This window comes from Ischnura elegans, chromosome 8 (genome assembly GCF_921293095.1).
Source record: "Ischnura elegans chromosome 8, ioIscEleg1.1, whole genome shotgun sequence".
NCBI classification, from domain to species: domain Eukaryota; kingdom Metazoa; phylum Arthropoda; class Insecta; order Odonata; family Coenagrionidae; genus Ischnura; species Ischnura elegans.
In genome coordinates, this window is record NC_060253.1 from 23658613 (window position 1) to 23676625 (window position 18013).

Consider the following 18013-nt stretch of genomic DNA (forward strand, 5'->3'; position numbering starts at 1 on the left):
ATACACACACCTTTCAAAGCTGCTTGCAGGGTGGTACCTATGTGCAGGGATGCCGACTTACAAAAAATATTTGGGGGGCCCAAGCCGGGGATCTTGCCCTGGGAAGTTTTATAAGTTGTGAGTTTTAAGTTTTTAAGCATTTTAGAAGAATCATATGATCAACATTAGAACCCTGATAACCTCGATGTCTGGACACTCCGGGGAAAATTGACAAGCCTGACACATCTTTTCCTCACACCCGTAATGAATTTTTGAGGGGGCTTGGGCCCCCTCAAGCCCCATGGAGTTGGTGCCACTGCCTATGTAGACTGTGGGGAGGGGGGAGTTTCTGGGTTACTACCCCTCTTTACCTCCCCCCCTGTGAGCCCAGGATACCACCCCACTAGGACCTTAAGTGTTTTCCATACACCCTGGAAGTGCCCCGAAATATCCAGTAAACCCCCCTCCCCATGCCCATTTCAAAATCCTGGCTATGCCATTGTATGTAGATGTGGGTGATTGTTGTCACTGTAATAGCTCACCCTTGAAAGCTTTCACTTAGTGCTTTTGCCCAATGTTTAGTTTGGATAAGTGAGTGTTAACCAAAGATGATAGCAAAATACTGTATTATGATGATCTTAACTAGAAATTTCCACATTTTGTGTTTCCAGGCCAAGTGACGATAGAGTTTGCAGTGGATGAGGATACAAATTTTATAGTCTTCCATGCCAAGAATTTGACAATAACTGACAAGGTAAGAATACTCTTCCACTTGAATGGTGAATCAGTATGAAATACTAGGCTCTTCTTTGTATCTGTATCATTTTCCTTGCCAGTGAATACCTAGAGGATTTTTAAAAGGTGGTAATTTAACTGGTGGTATACCTGACTGGCATTCAGGAGATCTGGATTTGAATCCCACTTAAGATAAATGATCTTTTCATGGCAAAGAGTACAGAGTTCTTGGTGTATGCAGAACTATCTTTTAGTAGTAATGAAATTTTTCTATCGCTAGAGCTCCGTGATTCATGCCATTAAAAATTTCGTGACTTGATGTATTGGTTGCATTTTTTACTCAATTTTTAGTATTCATGGCTTTATTCATGAAAGAAAAACTGCTAATTATAATGAGATTTCAAAAATTTGTGATAATCTAGGAATACTAGCCACCGCCTCTGTGGTAAAATCCTGTCCCATCAGTTAATGTCCATTATATATTTCAGTCGATGCTGGATGGCCATGGGCGCCAGATGAACATCACCCGCTTCCTGGAGTGCCCGTCACTGCAGCAGGTATACGTGGAGGTGGAGGAGGCAGAGGGCGCCCACCTGACGCCCGACACTCCCGAGGATCAGCAGGGGAGCGGAGGGGATGGTAGCGGAGGGAAGAGCACCACGAATGGTGCTGAGGGCACCACCAAGAAGAAAGCCAACTCAAAAAAGCGCAAGAAAGGATCCAAGGTCAGTGTTCGGCTAGCACCAGGAGAAGGATCCAACTTGTATACCTTAGGGCAGTTTGTATGAAAAATTAGCAAAACATTAAATTGATCACTGGATGCCATCAATCATTCATCTGAAGAACTAACCAACTCCTGTCGCACACACTGTATTGAAATTTATCTGCGTGGTTTCTTAGGTGCCTCAGTGTTTTCCTTAGCTGTCTCAATGTCTTGTAGAAAATTCTTCACATCATACCTAATTATACCTATACCAGCATTCATTTACCTTTGTATTTCATTTTGAATATAGAGGGTGGAGAAAATTTTGTCTCAAAATATTTAAACCTGGATTGCTGATACCAGTAGGAACCAAAATCACCAATGATGTTTATGTCAAAAATGCATCATTTTTAAACTATATATTTATATATATATTCAATGTTTTGCAGAAATGCGATGCAACGTAGCACATAATATGAATGTTTAAAAACACAGTCACTAAAAATAGACACAAAATAAAAACAGGAAACACTCACACGAAAAATAAAACTGAGAGACTTTCGCGGTTGTAGCCGCTTCATCAGTCAAGGAGAGAATGAGGGGGAAAGGAGTGTTTTGGAAAAAGAAGTGTGTTGGCAAAAGGGGAAAAGGTGATGGGAAGAGGGGAGGGGTGTATTGGGGCGGGGCTAACTTAACAAGATACATTCAGACCAGGGTGTATATTGGCTTGTAGACGCCAGATGCACGCCAATTCGAGGGTGTGGAGATTGAGAGGCGAGTCAGTGGGTGGCAGGGAGGCAATGATGGAAACTTTGAAACATAGATTAAACATGGAATCATGCGATAAACAATGTGTGGGGACCGGGAGAGATGCATGTGGGGATGACGGACAGCAGGAGGCGCGGTGATTATTTATTCTAAGGTTGAGGGGGGTGGTGCATTGGCCTATATAAAAAGCGGGGCAGAAGTTGCATTGAAGGAGGTATATGATGTTGGTGGAGGTACAGGTGGTGGAAGGAGATATCGGGAGGAATTTAAGTTTGGAGAGGAAAGAGGCTGGGGGTGGAGAGAAAATTTTGCAGGTTTTACATCTAGGACGGTTGCACGGCGAGGGTGGGGTAGTGGGGACTGAATTCAATTTTTGAAGGGGGCGGGTGGATTTGAAGATGGTGCTGAGGTTAGGTGGTCTCTTATACGTGATCCGTGGAAGAGAGGGGAAAATTTGTGAGGTGGATTTGTGGTTGGAGAGAATGGGGTACAAGTCCTTCAGGATGTCCTGTAAGGCATGAGCACCGGGGAAGTAAGTGGTGAGAAGAGATGGAGAGCAATTCTTTTCGGCACGGGGTTTATTGGACCTGTAGGGTTTTTTTCTAATTTTGTTGATTAACAGTTTATCGGGATACCCGCGGCGTAGAAGAGAAGTGTGTAGATTGGAAAGGAACTTCTCAAGGTCTTCGGGGTTGTTGCAGATTTTGTGACCACGGACGGAGAGAGAGAAAGGGATTGAACGTTTGGTATGTGGTGGGTGGCAACTGTCATAGTGGAGGTATTGCTGTCTGTTGGTGGCTTTAATGTGGACAGATGTCTTGAATTTGTTATTTTCGGAAAGAAGAATGTCCACATCTAGGAAAGTGATGTTGGTGTTAGAGATGGAAGAAGTGAAAGAAACTGAGGCGGAAGAGTTAAGTGAAGAGACAAAGGTGTTAAGGGAATTGACGTCATGCGGCCAGAGAATAAATATGTCGTCAATGTATCTGAGCCAAAGGAGAGGTTTTAGAGGGTAATTTGATAGGAAATTTTCTTCGAACAGGCCGAGGAAGAGATTTGCATAGGAAGGGCTAAACCTACTTCCCATAGCACAGCCGGAGATTTGGAGATAGTGGTTGTTATTAAAAGAGAAGGCATTGTGGGTGAGAATGAAATGGGAAAGATCAAGAAGAAATTCAGTGCTAGGGTTTTGAGGAGTGGGTCGTAATGAAAGATAGTGGCGGAGAGCAGCGAGTCCCTGAGAATGAGGGATTGAAGTGTAAAGTGAGGTTACATCAATAGTGGCCATGATAATGGGCTGATTGGGGGGGAGGGAAATGGAATTGAGTTTAGAAAGGAAGTCATGAGAATCTTTGATGTATGAAGGAAGGGACTGAACGAAGGGCTGGAGATAGAAATCAACAAAGGCCGAGATGCGTTCCGTAGGAGAGTTTCTAGAGGAAACTATGGGACGGCCTGGATTATTAGCTTTATGAATTTTTGGAAGGATGTAGAAAGATGGCGAAGTGGGGTGAGCTGGTAAGAGAAGGGAAATGTCAGATGGGCTTAAACCTTCGGGGGGACCTTTTGTTTTTAGAAGTTCGTTCAATTCTCCGGTGAACTCAGAGTTGGGATCTGATGGGAGAGGGGAGTAGGAGGAGGAATCTCCTAATAATCTATTGCATTCTGCGGTGTAGTCGTTGGTGTCAAGTACAACGACCGTGGACCCTTTGTCAGCCGAGGTAATGACTATATTTGGGTTTTTTCGGAGTTTCTTGAGAGCAGTGGACTCCGACGGGGTGAGGTTTGGGGGTGGGTTAAGAGAGCGTAGGAAGGATTCGTTCGCGACCCTAGAGAGGAGACAATTGATGAACGTTTCAAGAGGGTGGTGGGATGGAAGAGGTTTGGGCTGGTGAGAGGAAGGGGAACGGAATTTTAGGAGAGCATTGTGAATACTTTCCGGCGCCTGATGTCTTGTGTGGGAATTCCAAAAAACCTTCCAACGGAGATTACGGCAAAATTTCAAAATGTCCGTGAGAAGAGTGGTGGGGTTGATCCTAGGCGTTGGAGAGAAAGAAAGCCCGCGGTTGAGGACAGAAATTTCGGCGGGGCTGAGATCAGAGGAAGAAAGGTTTACCACCTGCTGGTCGGTAGATTCCAATGGGTCCTGGTTGTTAGGGTCAGTAGGCTTGGGAACGGAAAGCCGGGTGGGGCGCAAGGGGGCTGCTGCTGGTCGCAGTGGAGGTGGGGGTGGAGTGGGTAGGTTGTAAAGGGTGGCCAGGTCCGGTTTAATGCCTATGAGTGGAGGGGGGGCTTTTGGGGGTGTTGAGAGACGTAGAGGAAGGGATAGGCCATTTCGGAAATGCGACAAGTAAAGAGAAGAGAGTTTGTGTAGTGACAACTCGCGAGATTCCTCCTCCTACTCCCCTCTCCCATCAGATCCCAACTCTGAGTTCACCGGAGAATTGAACGAACTTCTAAAAACAAAAGGTCCCCCCGAAGGTTTAAGCCCATCTGACATTTCCCTTCTCTTACCAGCTCACCCCACTTCGCCATCTTTCTACATCCTTCCAAAAATTCATAAAGCTAATAATCCAGGCCGTCCCATAGTTTCCTCTAGAAACTCTCCTACGGAACGCATCTCGGCCTTTGTTGATTTCTATCTCCAGCCCTTCGTTCAGTCCCTTCCTTCATACATCAAAGATTCTCATGACTTCCTTTCTAAACTCAATTCCATTTCCCTCCCCCCCAATCAGCCCATTATCATGGCCACTATTGATGTAACCTCACTTTACACTTCAATCCCTCATTCTCAGGGACTCGCTGCTCTCCGCCACTATCTTTCATTACGACCCACTCCTCAAAACCCTAGCACTGAATTTCTTCTTGATCTTTCCCATTTCATTCTCACCCACAATGCCTTCTCTTTTAATAACAACCACTATCTCCAAATCTCCGGCTGTGCTATGGGAAGTAGGTTTAGCCCTTCCTATGCAAATCTCTTCCTCGGCCTGTTCGAAGAAAATTTCCTATCAAATTACCCTCTAAAACCTCTCCTTTGGCTCAGATACATTGACGACATATTTATTCTCTGGCCGCATGACGTCAATTCCCTTAACACCTTTGTCTCTTCACTTAACTCTTCCGCCTCAGTTTCTTTCACTTCTTCCATCTCTAACACCAACATCACTTTCCTAGATGTGGACATTCTTCTTTCCGAAAATAACAAATTCAAGACATCTGTCCACATTAAAGCCACCAACAGACAGCAATACCTCCACTATGACAGTTGCCACCCACCACATACCAAACGTTCAATCCCTTTCTCTCTCTCCGTCCGTGGTCACAAAATCTGCAACAACCCCGAAGACCTTGAGAAGTTCCTTTCCAATCTACACACTTCTCTTCTACGCCGCGGGTATCCCGATAAACTGTTAATCAACAAAATTAGAAAAAAACCCTACAGGTCCAATAAACCCCGTGCCGAAAAGAATTGCTCTCCATCTCTTCTCACCACTTACTTCCCCGGTGCTCATGCCTTACAGGACATCCTGAAGGACTTGTACCCCATTCTCTCCAACCACAAATCCACCTCACAAATTTTCCCCTCTCTTCCACGGATCACGTATAAGAGACCACCTAACCTCAGCACCATCTTCAAATCCACCCGCCCCCTTCAAAAATTGAATTCAGTCCCCACTACCCCACCCTCGCCGTGCAACCGTCCTAGATGTAAAACCTGCAAAATTTTCTCTCCACCCCCAGCCTCTTTCCTCTCCAAACTTAAATTCCTCCCGATATCTCCTTCCACCACCTGTACCTCCACCAACATCATATACCTCCTTCAATGCAACTTCTGCCCCGCTTTTTATATAGGCCAATGCACCACCCCCCTCAACCTTAGAATAAATAATCACCGCGCCTCCTGCTGTCCGTCATCCCCACATGCATCTCTCCCGGTCCCCACACATTGTTTATCGCATGATTCCATGTTTAATCTATGTTTCAAAGTTTCCATCATTGCCTCCCTGCCACCCACTGACTCGCCTCTCAATCTCCACACCCTCGAATTGGCATGCATCTGGCGTCTACAAGCCAATATACACCCTGGTCTGAATGTATCTTGTTAAGTTAGCCCCGCCCCAATTCACCCCTCCCCTCTTCCCATCACCTTTTCCCCTTTTGCCAACACACTTCTTTTTCCAAAACACTCCTTTCCCCCTCATTCTCTCCTTGACTGATGAAGCGGCTACAACCGCGAAAGTCTCTCAGTTTTATTTTTCGTGTGAGTGTTTCCTGTTTTTATTTTGTGTCTATTTTTAGTGACTGTGTTTTTAAACATTCATATTTATATATATATATTTATATACATCTGATTATAGTCTGCCTTTTTTTCCAAAAATGCCTGTGGTAAAAGTAAAGGGGGGGAATATATTCCTATGCATTTTTTCAATTTTATCCCAAAACTGAAGCCTCAAAATTAGGGGGGGGGACTATATTCAGAGAAATGCGGTACTTAAACTTTTAGCCAAGCACTCTGATTGGATGCGTGTTGGTCCTGCTGCTGGATGCCCTGAACAACTCATGACTTTTAGTGCTTTGCCTGCCAGAGATTGCCATGTATCCAGGGAAAACTCATGGCAAGTCAGAGAGCTTGGCTAAAAGTTTAAGTGGTTTAAAAATATTATCAACCCAGCCTTATGATTGTTGACACATGATGATGATAAAAACTGGTGAACTATTTTCAATAAGTTCATAATGTCACTTTATATCCGAGTCATTTACTCATTCAGACAACCTTTCATTTTGGATTGTAATTGAGGATTTCAACTTGTACACGACATGCGGCCCCAAGCATGAGGCTGAGGAGTAGCTGAGAAGTGGCAGCACGATTGGCATGAGCTTGAGAAATCATTAGCATGCTTGCAAAAAGAGTTAAGATCATCAATTCTTATTGCAAGTAGCTCAAAAAGTAGAAAATGGAAAAAAATATGGGTCTGTTTATGTTTTCAACTTTATCAAAATTGACTATTAAAGAAAACCGTTGGATGAGCCTGTATTTACTGTTATCATTTCAGAATCATACGGATGAAAGTTCAAAGAAGGTTACTTCTACCCCACCTCCTTCAACAACTGGAGATAAGAAGCGTCAGCCATTGAGAAGGACTGGAGGAGTGTACGTTCTGGCTCTGAGGTATTCATATCGGCTGTCCAGGGAACTGGAAGGATTTTACCTGAGCAGCTACGTGGATGGCAGTGGGGAAAAAAGGTTGGTTACTTTCCTTATGTTTTCGCTCAATGCTACCATGACTTTTTCATTCAGGGTAAAACGTAGACCTATTTCACCTCTTTGTTTCCTAAACACCTTGATGTAGGAAGGAATACAACATCCCCACCATGCTCAGTGTATTATAGTGGGAAAAAACTCTACTTACAATCTATGCACCTGATGTTTGCAGGTGGGCTTTCATGGGAGCTTGGACACTAATGGGGTGGGGGTAATACCGAGAGAGACTTGACTTGACTTTAGTTTATTTAACCTGGGTTGGGTGAGGCCAGGTGGCCCCATCTTCCCCCAACCCAGGGCTCCCTGTACAGAGTTTCATGTGATGGCAAAGGGGTGGCTCGCTGGCCAGTAAAATGTCTGGCTTTCAACAATAATTTAGATTTCAGTTCATCTCTGGATCATCCAGCAATAAGCAGTCAAGCCTTTCAGGCAACATGGTGTTGCCGTCGCCAAAAAGCCCCAGTTTTGGCCAAGAGTGAATAGAAGGCATTAGTGAATAAATAAATAAATGAATATAAATACACAAATAAATTAATAATTTGTTAAATAAAAATAAAAGAGAGAGAGGAGGAGCATACTTAACGTTGCCAAATGTACATAGCCACCCTATTTTGTCACTGAAATTGTCCGCACCGAGACAGTACTCCTAATTATTTGGAAGCCATTGAGGATAATCCTTTCCCAGAAGGCCATGACATTGTCAGATACCATGCTGAATGAGGCACCGTTGGTGAAAGGCATACTTAAAAATGTACTTTGGTGAAAGGCATACTTAAAAATGTACTTTGGTGAAAGGCGTACTTAAAAATGTACTTTACAGAGAGAGGTTTGGCTACACTGCTCCACAAGCAGATTCACGGCGTTAACTTGAGAGAGGTATTAGAGTGACTGACTGAGGCCACGCCTACTGTCTGCTGATTGGCTGAGGGAAAGTCACGTGTCGAGAAACTTCCCCTCCCCTCACCCCCACCTGCTAAGGCCACACCCACTCACCCGCAAAGATAAAATGAATCGAGTATAGCTCCTTTTTCATAAGTAATCCTTCATGCGTGGAATGGGTAACCCGAACCCATGAAATTTTATTATGTACCTCACTTATTCAAAGTATGTATCCCTCTGTTTTCGCAGCTGTTACAAAACTTGCAGCCTAGAACGTGAGTTGTTTGATTTTTGCAGAGCAAATACGTGAGTTCAGGGTGTGAGCTTTGGCTAAATCTATCCAGATTTGCTGCGACACTGGGAAAGGTAGAGTTGAGATAGGATTCCCATATTTCTTTTGACCATATTTATAGTTCTACATCTTGAATATTTAGGTTTATTATGTATGATAATTTTGGTACTAAGTATTTTTTTCATTGTTAGGATCATTATACAGTATAAGCCCATTACTGTGACTTCAGTATTTGGCAAGAAACATGTTATAACGAGTGCTTAGCAATTTATCATTAAAAGCCTGTATGTATTCTTCTTAGTGTATAGTGATGTATTGATTTTTATATTTCATTTTTTAATTTAGGTTCTTGGCTACCACGCACTTTGAACCAACATACGCAAGGTCAGCCTTTCCATGTTTGGATGAGCCACACCTCAAGGCAAAGTTCAAACTCTCTGTGTTTCGAGACAGATTCCATATTGCCTTGGCCAATATGCCTGTGGAAGCCACTGAAGATGCTGGATTTTACATGGGAACAGGATTGGTAAGTTCATTGCATGAGTATTTTATAGCCTGTCCCTCTTCAATTTTTAATGGAGACTGTAAGTAGTATAGCGATGGCTAAGTTCTAACAACACATATCTGAAATTCGACCGGTCTGAGATGTGTGTCTTCTTAAACAAAGTGTAATAACATTAAAAAATAAAATGCAAGCAAAGAACAACTCATTATTTGCAAATGAATGCTTCTTTTTCAGTTTTATGAACTTTTGGTTTTTAATTTCAGTGTGCAAGTAAAAGAAATTTTAATCTTTTTTGCTCTCCTGAAAAGTTGCTATTTTTGAGATTCGTGTTGTCAGAAATTGGCCATCGATATGTAAGTAATGGTATAAGAAATGCTAGTGGGCATGAATCTGTGGAAATCCATTATAATAGGAGCTAAAGAAATAACAATTGGCTATTCTCACATGAGATTCTCTCACGTGGTTTTGTTACATAGGAGAGTAATCAAGGTCCGTAGCAAAACCATTGTTGGTGTCAATAAACGTCATGTGGAAACAGCCAAGTTGAAATTTTTTCGGCTCTTATTAGAAATAGGTTGAATCCACTGTTTCCTCAAATCCAAATTGAGTCAGGCTGAGATTTGAATCTAATGAAAAGAAAGTTCCCTACCATAATTCTTACTCATTTTTGTAATGTGTAAAAGTTTGAATCGTTTTAACTGAATCTAAATTGAACTTTTAGCTCCACTTACAGCTATTTTGAGCTCCTTGGACTAACTTCCCATCTTGGACTTAAGTATTTGTCATCATTATGCAATATTGATTGTAATACTATTTTCCAATATAATTATTTTATGGCACTACATTTCATTTTCAAAGTAGATCATTACTTGAGTGAATAAGCTTAATTAGGGTTTTTCTACTTAAAACACCAACTTAACTTATCCTTTTTCCTTCATCAAATGCATAACTATGCAAATGTATGGAGGAGTGAGTGTACATACTTATTGAAAAAGATCACATTCCTTCATACAATAAAAGCATTACTAAAATTGGGAATTTTTTAAAACTATTTTAAAGTGAAAAATTTTTAAAAGCATTAAAAAAACTATTTAGATTCTGGAATTCAATATTTTGGCTCTTGTGTAAATCCAGTGTGTGGAAAAAATTTTCTAATTTAAGGGTGAATTTCTCTCTTCCCCCCCCCCCCCCCTCCTCAAAGTTGAGGGATGATTTTCAGGAGAGCGTCAAGATGTCCACTTATTTGGTGGCCTGGGTGGTGTGCGACTACAAGTCTGTTTCCAAGCAAACAGCAAGAGGGATCTCAGTCTCAGTGTACGCTCCCCAGCACCATCTTCACAGAGCTGACTTTGCCCTCTCCCTTGCCGCCAATCTCACAGCTTATTTTGAAGAGTTCTTTGGGTTGCCATATCCCCTTCCGAAGCAAGGTTAGTGAAACTGTCTGAAACTGGCTTCTTTAGAGAATTTAGTGTGCATAGTTAAGTTTCACTTCTTGTGATTCATCTGTTAGGACATCAGAAATCAGAGAATTTTGAAGTTCGTATTTATTTTTAATAATAATGTTTTAGTAATAATAATGGCAAAAGTTTTTATTTTTACAATGATCTTACAAACATAGTACAAAATAAACAAAAGCTGAAACATTATTATAGATTTAATTAAAATTGAAATCAGAACAAGTAATTGGTTACCTTGTTGAAAATAAAAACAAGAAAGTACTACCTTGTTTTTAATTTTGAGTAAAATAAAAAATTCAGAGGGAAGGGGAAATGAAACGCTAAGTTAGCAATTAATCTATTGTCTAAAAACACACTATTCCTCTGTAATTTAATTGATAAATATAATTGAGCATGCAAATAGTGCCGGAGGATATTTGTTGTGCTATTAATGGAAATTGGTAACATCCTTAATTGCATACTTCCGTAAAATGAATCATAGAAAAATAAGAAAGGAATAGATACATGTTTCCATAACTTAAATTTTTTGATGATAACTACATCATTTGGACAGCAACATTAGTTGATGTGTTATCCCAGAAGGGTCTACTGTACAATGTGTACTGCACAGTACAATGTATTCACAAAAATTGAACTAAGCAGTTTTAATGAGTTAGAGAAATCAGGGAATCTCTTTCATAGCATCAGGAAAAGTTTATGCTATGATGTGCAAATTAATAGAACCACCACAATGTTTGCTGGTTGAGGGGCTTGCATTTTTGTGATTTTGGACCGAAGTTGAGTTTACTAGTTTCTGGTCTTATGTGTTCATTGTTAGCAAATAAGTTTTAAAAAGAATTCTAACTTAATGATATAAGAATTTTGTGTTTTATTCCCTTATTTTCAAAATTTTATACACCAATCGAAGTAAGGTGAGAAAAAGACAAATGTGAAGCAAAATTTAATCAAGAAGTCCCACGAGCTTTAAAAGGAAACCTTGCAGAAAAATCTTTTGCGGTTTGTTTGGATTCTTAAATTATTTCTTGTTTTCAGATCTGATTGCAATCCCAGACTTCAGTGCTGGAGCAATGGAGAACTGGGGTTTAATCACATATCGTGAAACGTCAATCCTGTATGACCCTAATGAGACGTCTTCAGCTGCTCACCAGTGGGTCGCCATTGTAGTGGCACATGAACTTGCGCACCAGGTGAGTGGTATCATTTGGTATCCATCTTCATTTTGGCAGAAGCATGGTTTAAAGGATAAATCAGTCATATTTGAACACTTGTATTTTCTTTTGTGACCTGGTTTTGTATAGCAATACAAGGAAGGGATGTGAGGCTCAAGATAAAAGTAGGTAACTTACAAGATAAAAGTAGTAACAAACTTGAGCGGATGGAGTAGTTCAACTTTTTGGGCAGCACACAAGAGTAAAACATGCAGCAGGAAGGACATCAGGAAGAGAGGGAAATCTTACAATGGAAGTCCCACGGGTTTCACCACCAGATCTCATTGAAATTTTGCCAGGTGATAGGTGATGGATACCCATGAGTTGTAGTTTTTGTTTCAGCCACCAATGCTCAATACTTTTTGAGGTATTAGCAATAGAAAGTGTCAGGAAAATGCCAAAATTAATGCAACGCACTGCACAATGATGATTCTCTGTTATTATGATGAAGAGCACCTACGGTGTACTGAAGTGCTGTGGGTTGCATTGATTTAGGCGTTTTCCTGGTACTTTCCATCGCTAATATTTCATAAAGTATTGGACATTGGCATCAGAAACAAAAACTATACCTCTTGGGTATCCATTTCCCATCACCTAGCAAAATTTCAATGAGATCTAGAGGTGACACTTGATGGAATTTCTTTGTTAGCATAGGTGGCGTTCATGTATACGAAAGAGCTGATAAGGATCGTTTTCTAATTGTTTAATGAATAGGCTAGTGAAGAAGTTGATCTGAAGTGTAAATGGTAGCCTTATTCATAATGTCACACCCAAAGTATTTGATTTGGGCTCTCTGTTGAATGTTTTGTTTAGATGGCTACTCCTTCATTCCACAAGTATTCTTTTAAAATCGAATGTTAAGTAATGTTTGATTTTTAATGTGGTTGAAACCTAGATTTCTATTTTCAAGTTGTGGAAAAGTTTTACCAAAGTGAGTTCAAAGTTTACACGTGTTGTTGAAATGGTGTTAAACTCTTTATTTAGGCTAATTATTCTGTTGCTCCTCTACTTATAATGATCATACTGATACGAAAATATACCAAAATTAAGTAACCTGAGTGGTCGAAATATAAAGGATATGGAATTAAAGTATGTTAGCTAGGTCAAAAGAAATATGGGGGTACTTTTCCATCCCACCTAGAGGTCCCATCCCACCTAAATCCTTCCACGAATAATCAGAAAACATGGATAATCTAAACTTTCACTTTTATTTCTTACAATATACTTGAATCGAACATTATATTATTATTATTTATACTCATAGTCTGTCAGATTGCTTCCAAGTCTCTTTATTAGCTTTTTTTACCCAGCTGCAATCATTTTAGTGGTGATAAGGTCATTGTACTTGTATTCCTACTGCCCCATGCACTCCAGTACACTATCCACTTGGCTGTGACTCATGCAATCTCTGCTCCCTTTTTCCCTGCTTCCACTTCTATCACTTCCACCACTCCCTTCCTCTCCAGTTTGCCTTACCTGGCCGTGGTGTAAACATGCCTGAGTGAGACGAAATCTCCAGTTTCTTTTTTATGCATTGAAGAAATCTTCCTAAATGAATCAATTGGTCTTCCTGCCATTCATCATCTTCTGCAGTACTACAGCAGACTTCCAAGTAAACGTGAAACATTACCGTATATGTCTGAATATAGTCGCCCCTTTTTATTCAAAAATGCCCATGGTAAAAGTAAAGGGGGGACTATATTCAAACGCATTTTTTTAACTTTCCCCGAAACTGAAGCCTCAAAATTAGGGGGGGACTGTGTTAAGAGAAATACGGTACTTGTCAGCGAGTGAAGCAAGTAATTACATTTTGCATAAGTAATTCTAATCAGAATAATTAGCCTAGTGTATTATTGCATTAAAATGCATCATTCCTGGTGCTGTTGCGCCTCATTTTATTTTTTATAAAGATCACGGAAAACATTGTAGGAGGATGAAACTCACGCATGGATAACTCACAACACAGATGATCCGCGAACAGATAATCGGGAGTTTACTATAGTAAGGGTTACAAATAAAGGAGGCTCTAACAATAAGTAAGATGTTGTTCCTGTCATCACAGTTTGTGGTTGGTACACCTCCATAATTTCTTAATGAAGATGTTTATGAAACGAAGTGATTCAACCGATCAAAGTTTTACTACAGTTGAGGATCTCAAATCCGGAATCCAGAAACCCGGAAAACCCGGAATGTTTGAAAATTCCTCTGCGTAGTGTTTGGACTTGCCACCTTGCGGCACCACTCTCCAAGCCTTGTTCTGGGACGAGTTGGAAAATAGTACACACTATGAACATAGGCTAACAACCTAGGCTGGGACACATAGGGATCTCAAATATCAAGCAGAAGAGCCTGAACACATTAATTAATTAATTAATTGACAAAATATAGAAGCATTTTCCCAGATTTACTGTCCGACTTTGGAAGGTATCGATAGATATTGCTACGTGTGCTAGCAAATGTTATCAACGAAAGCTATTGAGCATGAAGAAAATTATTTATTTATTGCTCGTTCTCACCCAGTATTAAGCACATATAGGTTATGCTGCGGAAGCTATGGTCGTGATTTGACGACATTAAAATTCTCCAAAAAAAGAGTGTATCACTTTTTCGGCGTGCTGGAGATCAGAAATCCAGAAACCCTTTGGTCCCAAGCTTTCCGTATTTGAGGTCCTCAACTGTATTTACATGATGAAATACTGTAATCCTTATTCTGCCACCTGCTTCACAGTGGTTTGGCAACCTGGTGACCATGCGCTGGTGGAACGACCTGTGGCTCAACGAGGGATTTGCCAGCTTTGCCGAGAGTGTGGGAGTATCGTGGGCATGCCCTGACTGGGGTGTGGCTGACCAGTTTGTGGTTGACAAGACGCAGCCTGCCCTGAGGCTGGATGCACTGCCGTCGTCACACCCGATATCTGTCGGTGGCCGTGAGGATGGGAACGGCGATGGAGATGATGGTGTCAAAGACCCCTCTCAGATTGAAGCCATCTTCGACACCATTTCGTACAGCAAGGTGAGTTGTTGCTTGCAGTAAAAACTCATTTATAGGGTGAAACCCCCCACAATTGTGCCACCTCTGGCTGAATTTTGTTGATACATTTACAGGGGCATGATACAGGATCCAGGATTCCCACTCAGCCGTGAATAACCTTAAAACCGTGAATAAGCCGTGAATTTAGTCTCATCATCATCATCGTCACTGGTCAACAATCCTAGGATTGGTTTGACGCAGTCTCCACTCAGTTCTCCTATCAGCTAATCTCTTCATACCTACGTATTTCTTCTCTTTCACATCTCTCTTTACTTGTTCCATATATTTTGTTCGGGGTCTTCCTTTTCCATTCTTGCCTTCCACTCGTCCTTCGACGATTGTCTTCATCAGGCCATCATGCCTCAAGATGTGGCCTATAAGGTTGTTCCGTCTTCTTATCAAGGTTTTCATGAGGCTTCTCTTCTCTCCTACTCTTCTTAGGACTTCCTCGTTACTAACTCGGATTTTAGTCTACCGTGAAAAAACCTGGAAAAAGCTGTGAATTTCGTCATATAGCCTTAAAAATCTCTCAAACTTGATTTTAGAACTACGATTGACAGATCAAAAGAAAAATCGATACATCAGTCATGTTTCAAGGCCAAGTCATGCGCAGACAGTGTCCACGAATTTAACTCCACACGTGTATTCAAAGCGAATTATGTATTGGTCCGTGTTCCATGATAGCACATTAACCTTGAGCCTGTGATTGGAAGACGTTAACCCTGACAAAAGATTAGGCACTTCTTCACCTCCCTGCCATCCTGCTCTATCCATTTTCCCACTCACACCCTCTAGCCGGACCTGAATTTTACAATTTTGATAACTGTGGGGGTCATCATGAGAGGTAGCACTGTCATTGCTGCGTTTGCATTCAAGGCCTCTGTCACGTTTGTTATATTTTTAGTTAACGTTCGGCCGATGATTGTTACGTGATCAATATTTCTGCCTAAAATGCCTTATCTACAAACCGTGAATTTGATGACATTTAGACCGTGAAAACCTGGAAAAAACCGTGAAATTTATATTTTAGTTAGAGTGGGAACCCTGAGGATCACACTCAACCATCTCTTTCGACATGAAATTTTCTCAATGAAACATTCTCAGGCTTCCAGCCAGGTTGAGTATGCCGACTTTTTGACAGCTGACTTAGCTGTCATCCGAAGGGACTGAGTGCCTTGACTTATTTTGGTGGGGCATATATTGCAAATCCTATAGTGCCAGGACTATCATCGGCAAAGAGGTGACCGGTTGCAAATAGCCATATGTACAGTAGATTCAGGTTAATTGGGACATATCGGGACTTATGCACCTTGCCCCAATTAAGCGGCTGCCCCAATTAGGTGAACTATCCTGTGCATGGGCATAAACAAACGTTGAAATGATGGAAAGAAGACTAAAGAATGTTTATAATGCAACATAATTATATGAAACTATTAATTTGATTAATAAATCAGCGAGTTTAGTTAATTTTATTATAATTTTTAAGAATTATAACAATTCAGTGAAAAATATATTTTTCACAGCGTCAGGCGATGCTGAATGAATGTCTTTTACTAAGTCCTATTAAAGAAAAGTCCTATCCTTTTGCGGATATTATAACAACGAGAGCTTTCAAAATAGGGCAAGAATAGGAACATTTGTGAAAAATAAGAGTAAATAAAGGGAAGGAAATATAAAAAAATTGTATTCTGAAAACAAAAAAATTTTAATTTAGTCGCGAGTACAGAGTCTATGTCGCCGACTCATGGCCCAATAAAGCGGCATGCTGTCCCAATTAAGCGGAGAATACTCTATTGGGTTCTGTTCTTCAAGATCTGCCCCAATTAAGCGGTCGCCCCAAGTAACCGGTGGACCCATTAAACGGAATCTACTGTATTTTGTATAAACCACTTACTTTATTAAAAATTAAAGAAGGCCTTGGAGGCACGAAATTCATTATCTCAGTCAAGTTTAATTTATGAGAGTATATTTCTTGGAAGCCATCCATAAAATGTTGATGACATTAATCTCAGTCTTCAAAGATACCATCACAAAGCAACATGTGCCATTTACGCTCAAGTATCATCACATCATTCACTCTATCTCCTTTTCAAAGCTTTGATTTTTGGTCGCTGGGTGTCAGACTCATAATTTGGACTCACGGTAAGTTCAGGTTGGTGGAGGAGGTGCCACCCCATTGGTTGATTTCTCCCACGTCCTTTTCATGGGTTTTTCCGTAGGTGTTCATGCATCGCCAAGTTGATAACCAGTGTCATGGTTCATTCTATTCTCCTCCAACTTGATAGCAATAGCTTCCTTCAATATGTAGTCCCAGTAACTTGTGCACTGCCAAAGAAGTTTAATTCTCTCTAAGTTGACTTGTGGCAGTGAAGATGGCTGTACTCAGCAATACTTGTCAGGTTGTCTTAGATGAGTAGAGCACTCATATTCTTTGACCAAATTAGTCGAGGCTCTCAGTCCCTGAGAAAAACAGCAAAGTCAGCTGTTGAAACATAGGTATGGAGACAAGTCCAAATGAACACTGCATGGCCATGGAACACACAGTACGGCTGCTGATGAGCCAACAATCACCCCTACTGTTAAGCATTTTGCCACTAATTCTGGATCCCAAAGTGGCTGTCCCTTCGGTGGGAAGTAAATGGTGAATAACGTGAATAAAGGAATCAGTTTACTTTTGAAATTGGTGAAAAGAAGGAAACAGGAGGATGCTCATGAGATCTGGAGAGTCAACTTGGAAGTATTATCGACTCTCACATGTCTGTGCATCAAGTTATGGGGAATGATGAATTTTTATTCCTAAGTTGCAATAGGGTAGTTTCCATCATCAAAGAAAATGAAAGGCATTGATTGCGATTCGTTACCCACCATTAGTGTATTCATAATATACAAATTATTTGGTTTTAGAAATACCGGTTTAGACGAATGGCAAGGGTCAATTTTATCCTCATTTGAAAAAGGCCAGATTGGCACCCATGCGATGCCACTCCACGTGATGTCACAGGGACCTAGTTTCTATACGAGTAGATAGGAGTTTTACATCGTCTGAGGTTACCAATGCATGCATGAGGCACAGAGCTCACGGAAACATGTCTTAATAATCACCTATTAAAACTGGCTAAGGTCGGAAAGTTTCCTCGTTTGATAAGGTATTAATAATCCTTATTTAAGCCAAGTGCTACCAGATAGCATG

General features: G+C 40.9%; 1 protein-coding gene across 2 annotated transcripts in view; it reads left to right on the forward strand.

The window, feature by feature from the left end:
• The window catches only part of LOC124163214 (glutamyl aminopeptidase-like), a 47829-nt gene that overhangs the window by 7791 nt on the left and 22025 nt on the right, over nucleotides 1–18013 (forward strand). For both annotated transcript variants that reach the window (XM_046539958.1, XM_046539959.1), the window contains exons 4-10: nucleotides 651–733; nucleotides 1203–1439; nucleotides 7243–7433; nucleotides 8968–9148; nucleotides 10329–10554; nucleotides 11617–11771; nucleotides 14521–14805. In XM_046539958.1, coding sequence (XP_046395914.1) covers nucleotides 651–733; nucleotides 1203–1439; nucleotides 7243–7433; nucleotides 8968–9148; nucleotides 10329–10554; nucleotides 11617–11771; nucleotides 14521–14805 — 1358 coding nt within the window. The remainder of the gene's footprint in view (nucleotides 1–650; nucleotides 734–1202; nucleotides 1440–7242; nucleotides 7434–8967; nucleotides 9149–10328; nucleotides 10555–11616; nucleotides 11772–14520; nucleotides 14806–18013) is intronic.